Raw genomic sequence first — 8,311 nt, 5'->3', positions numbered from 1 at the left:
TTCTTCAAGCATCCACAGTTTACATTTTTAAGGAAATAAAAAAATCACTATCACATCCATGTTTTTCCAGAGACCCCAATGGTTGTATCAAAGATTGATAATTTTGAAGTTGAAAGACTTGGCTAAGTCATTTGGAACATGGCGGTTGCCGGGACAATTGTACACTAAGCATGCAAGAGACAGCAGAGCTTTGACATACAGTCATTTTGTGATGGCTAGAGAAATCTCTTGACCACAGTGGAAGTGGCTGATACATTTGATTTCATAGTTGGTAATTCGCAACAACCTTTTCTAACAGTCTACATTAGCAGTTAATGTATTAGTGTTTCCTTCTGTTGCTATGATGTTTTATATTGTAACAAGTTTGTGTGTTTTTTCCCAGCAAGGAAAGGAAAGCCTGCAAAATGAAAATCTGGGCAAAAGCTGCCTTCATGATCATGAAAATTTCTGGATGTTAAACAAAAACTAGAAAAAGAACAGATGAACTATCTTATTTTTAAACAAAAACGATTTCATCGGTGTTTACAAACTTTCAAGCTAAAAGTGCTGAAACTTGGGGAGTGGGGACAAAGTCCACCAGAAACTTCCAAAGTTAAAATTACTTGCTCGTGTGGTTTGGAGACAGGAAATGGGAAGCACAACAGCATGTAGGAGTCCCCACCATTAGACCAACAAACAGAGCAATGCCTTGTATGCATCTGGTCCTCCACTTCCATGTCTCAGCTGTGCCCACAGCCTGCCTGGCATCACCAGGGGGCTGGGTAAGCCCAGTAATCTGACACTTGTAGCAAACCTGCAAGAAGGTCTTTCCTTCAAATAAACAAACAAAGGAATGAGAAATATAGAATGAAAACTAAAAACTACAAAAATATGACTTTCAACTGTGAACATAAGTGGTTCCATTTATTAAGAGCTGGTGTCAGTGCAACCAAAATACACACCCTCTTGGAAAATGCACCTGCCTCTTCTGACTGCTTTTTCTTTGGGAAGAGGGATTTACTATAAAATGCATGTTTACATCATTGGACCTTTTTAAATTGTGACACTACTCCATTTTACCTTATTCAAAATTAATTGTGGCAGTGACCATCATTCTCCTCAAAGAAAAATAGAGTAAGAAGAGAAATACATGTTAAGGAGTCTGGCCACTTATTCATTGTGATTTTGCATTGTCTAGATTTAGGGAAGATATCTGACAATGAAAAAAGAAAAATATATTTTCTTTCTAATAAATAAAAATAATTTAAAATGCTAGCGGCTATACATGATAATTTTAATATGTTCATTTATAAATGAAATCATTCTCTTTTCCAAAATACATGGAAGCAATATTCAAGGCAGACAAAGAGAAAGATCTGTCTACTTTATTTTTCTTGCATTCTGGCTTTATCTTAACGTTTCCACCAGTGATTCAGCATGTAAGAGGAAGAAAAGTCACATCACCATTTATGAAGTTTGTCAGGCTTTAAAAAAATAGTCTGGTCTCCTGGGAGTCAACATTCATCTTCAACTTCTCTGATTGGTGGAATCAAGCTGCTTGTGGATTTATATTGGTTGACCTGGTTAGCCATGTGGGTACTCATGGGCTTGATTTGAATGTTTCTGGGGTAGGCATTATCCGGTTCATCTGTAAACCATTTCTTTTCTGCTAAAGGGCAAAATGGATAGAGAACAAGAAGGAGAAATGAGAAGCTTAATTAGTGTGAGGGTAAAGGCATTGGAAAGTTCATTGAAAAATGCAAAAAGTTAATCAATAGAAGCTGACAGTGAGTAATTGCTAATAGAGACAGAGCAAGGGGGAGAACCCCAGGATCTGAAACATACCTCTGTCACCTGTAGCAAGTGATGAACCAGTGGGCCTTCAGGATTGGGAGGCACCATGGATGGACCTCAGAGAATAAGGGAGGGTTGGGAGATGAACTCTGGCAAGTTCCTTTAGTGGTCTAAAAAGTTTTGGTGGGGAGGAGATGCTGAATATATCAAGCAATGAGTCTAGACATTCACCTGAGGAAAGATTTGTGCATCCATTGCTTTGACTGAAACATGGGAACATTGTCCCTGCCGCTCAGTGAGTGATCGTGAATGTCATTCAGGATCTCCTCCTTCCAGCTTTTACTTGACTTTGCCTGTAACAAGCGTACTTGAGAATATATCTCACTCTATCTCTTTTCTTTTTCTTTGGCAGTCAGTTTTGAGTGTTTTAAATTAAGCCCACAGATTTTGCTGGCCAACGGGAGTGAAAAACATAATAGCAATTCATGCTTGAAGAGGATTTTGAGATGGGTTTTATTTCAAGAAAGAAAACTCTGTGTTGGAATAGAGTTATGAAAAGAACTCCTGGTGGCAATATCTTAACGGACTATAATAACCCAAGCTGTCAACAAGGGAGCTTGACGAGGTGTTGGCATTTCATTTCCACCCTAAATGCAAAAGCAGCTGACAGAGAGAATGCTGAGTCAGGGCGCTGAGGAGCTGGGTGAGAGTGGAAATGGCCTGCATCCTTCGCAGTTCAGTGCTGTTTTACCAGACTCGGCCTCATCCCCACCCTTTTTAGGACTTAAATTTACTAGGGAAAGACCACAGTTGTGAAGAGACTTGAGTGAATAGGACATTCTGACTTGGGAATCATTTGGCTTGTTTTAGAAGCTTTGAGAAAAGAAAAGCAAAAGGGCTGAACGCTGTCAAGCACACACACAGTCTCTCTTTGTATCCATCAAACAATCCATAGCTGCCTTGCCAGTGGCCCTGGACTGACATGTTAACCAAAACTGCTCAGCTGGCTTGATCAAGGAGTGTGTGTGTGTGCACAAGCGTGTCTGTGCACTTGGGCTAATGATCCGTAAGTTCACTGTGATTAGCTTGGGTGCTAGTCCCCCTCGGTCCTTGCCTTCTCTTGTTTCAAATGCCCTGTCTAGGGGTATGTCTAGTGAAAGCTCACTCATTACCCTTTGTTCAGCTGCTCAGTTTACCCCCCAGGACACTTACTGCCTCTTGGATCATTCTCCAACCCTCTCTCTCCTCTCTGGCTCTCTCACCTATTATAATTAAGTTCACTTTGATTTGAACAGATTGGACGATAGGAATTCATAATGCTACATCCTCACAGTGAAGCTAACTGATTAAGTGCTTTAAATTATTCCCCCTGACAGAATGATAAAGTTACAATCTGTTCTGAGATGATCTACAGCTTGCCAGACTCCTACAGCTTCTTTCTACATTCATTTATCTTTTTGTCAAGCAGAGTTTTTTTTTTTTTTTCCTAAGCTTCAATTCCATAGATCTTTTAAAGTCATCAGCACATCTGAATTATTAATGAGGCTTTAGAGGCAAGGTTCCTGATGGGCTGGTTAAAAAAGGTTGTATAGAAATCTGGGACTGTGTACACATCAAAATAATTTCAGCTCCATTTAAAAAACCATTTAGTTCAAGTGTGACATAGATGAACCATTATGCATTTGTGGAAACCAATTTTTTGTGATCTACGATTAAACTAACCTTTCAGAGAGGAGTAAAGTGTGATGGTTATCATGTTTTAAAAGCATTGCCAGGCCGCTGAAACAATTTTAAACTACGACTTTTTCCAGTGGTTTATATGTAGAGACAATTTTCAGAAGAACAGAACCCCGCATCCGTGCCTTCAGCCTGGGTTGCCTTGGTTCTGCTGGTGCCATTTTGTGGGCTGATTTTGCAAAGGGATTTAATGCTAGATTGGACATGCCAGGTTGGAAGGGAGAGTGAACTCTGCTGATGGAAATGAGTAGGTCTTTTGGGTGAAAGACCTAAGACAGCTGCAATTTGCTGAAATTTTTACAACTGCTGCAGAGAATAATTGTTCAGAATTTAGTCTTTATGGTTCAATTCAAAGTTGGCATTTTGACCTTTCGAGGCAGAGAGAATATCAATTTCCTTCTGCTGTCTGTAAGAAAGAGAGCATTATTCCCCCCATTTAAGCCCCTTTCTCTTTCCTTTTAAATTTCTTGCCATAAACAAAAATATCTGAGCAGAATAGTCTTTGTGGTTGGGCCAACCCAGTGAGGAGCTGAGGCTGTTATTGTGCCAGAGAAACAGCTTTTGTTGAGTGGCTTGTAAGATGTAAGTATTTGTGCTCCTGGAGACTTGGTTAGATAGGATGTTCAGAAAATAGAAAGATATTAATGCTCAGAGCATTTAACCAAAAGGCCTGGAGACCAAGGTATTTTATGAAGAGATTCTCCCAAAGGTTTTGGAGGAAAGCACACATTAATGATTACTAGCCATTGGGTTACAATGGGAAGTGTGTCAGTTATGACAATGATGCTTTGCTTTATTGAACTTTGCCTTCCAGAAAGGAAACTGCCAATGGGTGGCTGCAAAATCAGCATAAGGAAGGGTAATCAGAGAAGGAATTCAAATGAGAGCTAAAGTAAATCAGGATAAATCCGAATCCTGAGTTTTTTCTCTTCTCCCTGCTTCAGCCCACATGCCAGGAAGATTTGGGGAAGCTTGTCATTCCGAAGGTGAGAAGGACAGTGGAACTGGCCATGAGGACATCCTCACTGCCAGAGAAAAATAGCCCCATTGATCGGTAAGCTTCTTGTGCATGAGAAGCGTGATGCCATCATTGTGGGTACAATGTGAGACATTTCGCAGTCTGAGGCAAATGGATTAAGAGCTGGATGATAACTACGGACATGGTAGCAAAAGAGCTGATGTTGGAGTTGTCCCTACTTATACCAGCCAGACCATGAGCTGCGGTGTGGTCACAGAGTCCGTGAAGAGGGGCTGATTACCTCACATCCTAGCTGCACATCATTACATAATTTAGCTTAGCTTCAGTTTCTCTTCTGTAGGAACTTCCTAACACTGTTTGGATGAAAGGAGTTAGTACCCATGAAGACTTACCACAGGTTAAGTCTTCAAATACATTAATGTAAATGTGAGCTATTAAGACGATTAGTATTATTAGTAATATCAGCAAGCATTTTAGCATAGTGGCAAAGGTCATAGACTTTAGTTTTAAATTCCACTGTGTGACTTCCTGACTGGGTAATTTTGAGCAAGAATCTGTCCCTCAGATTCTGCACCTTTCAAATGGAGATACTGAAGCATCCTCATCTGAGGTGGAGGTGAGAATTTGAATGAGTTCACACATGTAAAGTGCTTAGAAGAGTTCCTGGCCCATGGTAAGCACAAAGGGGTTAGCACTGAATGCAAGGTTCACATGAATGTGTACTGTCAGGACTGAGACAGGGCGAGCTTGGGCAGTCCCTATCTATAGGTGTGATTGCAAATAAACTGGGGGTGGAATCTGAGATGTATAAACCAAGGCGCTGACTTGAAGAATGGAGATTGTGGCAGTAGTGAGAACAAAGGATTTGGATGGTAGTCTTTGTTTGGAAGGTCAGGAGAGGAAGTTGTGACCCAGGGTTCTGTCTGGGGCATTCAACACTGCGAGCCCCATCGAGCAGCTGTGTCTTGACAGGTGCCATACCCGACCTGCATACCACTGGCCACTTTCATCACTGAGCTCAATTTCTGGCCTTCCTTCAGCCACCAGGCATGCTGGAGGCACGGGCTATTGTGGAGAAGGGTCCCAGTGCTGGCGGGACTGAGCTGCTGGTGACAAGGATCTGAGAAAGGCTCAGGCTGCTCTGTGCAAACAAACCTCTTTCCTGGTTCTGTGAGTTGCCAGTGCTGTGGGATTTAGCCTTTTCACATAACCACTCCCCAGAGAAGCGCATGTTCAAGGGGAATGATGATATAGCTAAGGCATTTGGACTAATTGACCCTCATCTATCTGCACCACAAGCTGAGGCTCAGAAAGAAAAGGCTTGAAAGGAAAAGATTCCATTTGGATAGAGATAGCAGTTGAGAAGAGTAAGAACTAACAAGAAGCAGAAAGCCTCAAAGGCAGCACCGTGTGGTTTCATCTCACATTTCCCAGATACAGGTCAGCATTCACCCTCTATTGGCAGACCCGGGGGTCCCCAGGGGCTCCAATGCACAGGTGCTGCCTCCTTTCCACTCCATAGGCAAAGTGTGGCTACTGAATAGAAAGGAAAGTCATTTGTACCAGAACCAAAGTAATTTACTTAAGGAAATGTTCTCATTTTGCAAATGCTCACCATGACTCCCTCTCTCTTTTAACTCAGTCTAAGGCTGTCATTCACGGGACCGAGCAAACTGCCACTCCCTGGCCCTCTTCTGTGGTCCTCGGTCCAGCCAACACCACAGGGCAGACTTGCTCTCCAACCTCTGGAGTAATGGGGATAATCCTCCACACTTACCTATGCAGTGACTGTGCAAACTCCTGGTGGGAGACACAATCATTGGGGCCCACAATGTGTCCTAACTTCATGTTATGGCAAAGTAGGGGTGAGCAGAAAGGAGCTGATTGAGACATTGATTTTCCCCCTGTCCTGATCCACAGACCCCAAAGCTTCTGAATTCTCCTCTCTCTCTCCTTTTGGGTCCTGTTGCTACAGGAACCTGGCAGGTAGATTTAATTGTCTCTATTGGGATGCAGACACTTTTAGGCTTTTCCCATGCTGAAGAAGAGCCAGTCAAAGGGTTTTGGGTTTTTTGCACCCTCCTTCTTCCCCTCCGCGGTCATCTGGGACCTTGACTATGTTGGCAGGAGGCACAGTCAGTCTGTCTGCTAGCTGACCTTCCAGGTCTGTTCCCTTCCTCAGAGGCTGTGTATGGGACTAGAGCCATCGCCAACAGCACAGTAGTGTCATGAAGCACTACAGACACTTGTTGTGTCTTATTTTAAAGATCAGCCAAAGGGTAAGAAGAATTTATTCAATGATTGAAGGTATAAAAATACTTTGAGGTCAATTTATTTTAAAACATTTATTGATCACCTATTCTGAGTAAGGTTCTGGGTCATAACCTTCAATACTCATAATAGAATTTGAAACTGTTCTCAATTATGGTAGAAAATTAACTGTGTAGACTGGCACTGTTTTTTTCTGTCCATCAGAACTGACAGCAGGAAGGACCCTAGCTAGAAGTCGTCAGGGATGTTGATGATTTCACGATTATCTAAGTCTGGACTGATGCATTACTGGGTCTCTATCCCTGTGCTCATTTCACCCCTTCCAAAGTCTAAGGCAGATTGGACTGAATGGCTTACAAATTGCTTTTCTTCTAGAATGGTGCAGATAATCGAGTTTCTAGCTGTTTTCCTTTTAAATGGACATTCTTTCTCCTCAAATAGCCCTCTTACTTACTACTCTACCTGCTTCTTCTTCTTTTTTTTTTTTTGGATGGGGAAGGGAAAAGTGAGACTTAAAATGAGAGACTTGTATGTGCCTTCTTCCCAAGAGAGCCTGAAAGGAATGGCGACTTTAGGGTCACATGGAAAGCACTGGAGGAGACTCTTCATTCTATTGAGGAAAATATATAACAGTTTTGCCTAATAACATAAAAATAATAATACCTCTCCCACCACTGAATAGATCACATATATACCAACTAAAGTCAACCCTCATTTGTGTGCCTGAAGTCTGGGGAAAATCCCGAAGTCTCATCTCATGTCACAGTCTGTTCCCACTCCATTCCCACCACAATATCATTCATAGAGCTGATAACAGATTGTATATAAAACACATTTTGAATTTACTTCTCTCTATCTGCCCAATCTCTGGTTGGGATTTAATAAATGTCTGAAAAGCATGTGGCAAGAGAAACCTGGGTGATAGAGACTGAATTGTAGCCCCCAGATAACTGGGTGTGGGCTATTGATATGTACAGCAGAACAGTTTTAATTTGGGGTCTTACTGAGCAAACATAAAAGAGACCAATGCTTCTCCCATTAATAACCCTCCTGGTTTAAATCAAAAGAAGGGTAAAATATTAACTGAGAAGCAATTTTGCCAAATAGAATAGTTGTGAACATTCTCCAAAAAGTTCATCACCGGGCACCAGCACTGATTTAGTAGATCTTGCCAAAATAAACACAGAGATGTGGACAGACTGATGGGGCACCAGGTTGGGGTGGTGGAAATGGGGGAAGTGGAGGAAGCTGGGTTTCTGATGGGAAAATGCTTTTGGACTTGGAGCAAGGTACCGAGGTGGGCAGGAAGGCCACGTGCAGATTTAAAGGCAAGCCAGATGGAGAGAAGTTCCCCCAAATGACCCAACCCCAAACCCAAGAACCCCAAAACAAACTCTAAGGGTCTAGCAGTAGCAGCAGCACAGCCTCATTATGCTGAGCAATTTAGAAAGTAGAGGAAGGAGAAGAGAGGTAAGAAGGTTAAAGGAGGGAAATGGGAAGGGAAAAAAAGCAAAATAAAGTAAATAAAACCACAAACAGAACAATAAAAAT

General features: G+C 42.0%; 1 protein-coding gene across 9 annotated transcripts in view; it reads right to left on the bottom strand.

Annotated features, from left to right (window-relative positions):
* Positions 1-1,290: 1,290 nt before the first annotated feature.
* KCNMA1 (potassium channel, calcium activated large conductance subfamily M alpha, member 1) overlaps positions 1,291-8,311 on the bottom strand; it is a 658,697-nt gene continuing 651,676 nt past the window's right edge. For 3 of the 9 annotated variants that reach the window (XM_012723689.1, XM_012723690.1, XM_004680728.2), the window contains one exon: positions 1,541-1,648. In XM_012723689.1, the coding sequence (XP_012579143.1) occupies positions 1,624-1,648 (25 nt within the window). In that variant the 3' untranslated portion in view covers positions 1,541-1,623. Of the gene's footprint in view, positions 1,649-8,311 lie in introns of all 9 variants that reach the window. The other 6 variants (XM_004680710.2, XM_004680720.2, XM_004680711.2 and 3 more) reach the window with 3 other exon arrangements.

The sequence above is a fragment of the Condylura cristata genome, unplaced genomic scaffold (genome assembly GCF_000260355.1).
Source record: "Condylura cristata isolate star-nosed mole 26May11 unplaced genomic scaffold, ConCri1.0 scaffold00011, whole genome shotgun sequence".
NCBI lineage: Eukaryota > Metazoa > Chordata > Mammalia > Eulipotyphla > Talpidae > Condylura > Condylura cristata.
The sequence above is the reverse complement of the archived record's forward strand: the minus strand, read 5'-3'. Positions and strand labels throughout refer to the sequence as shown.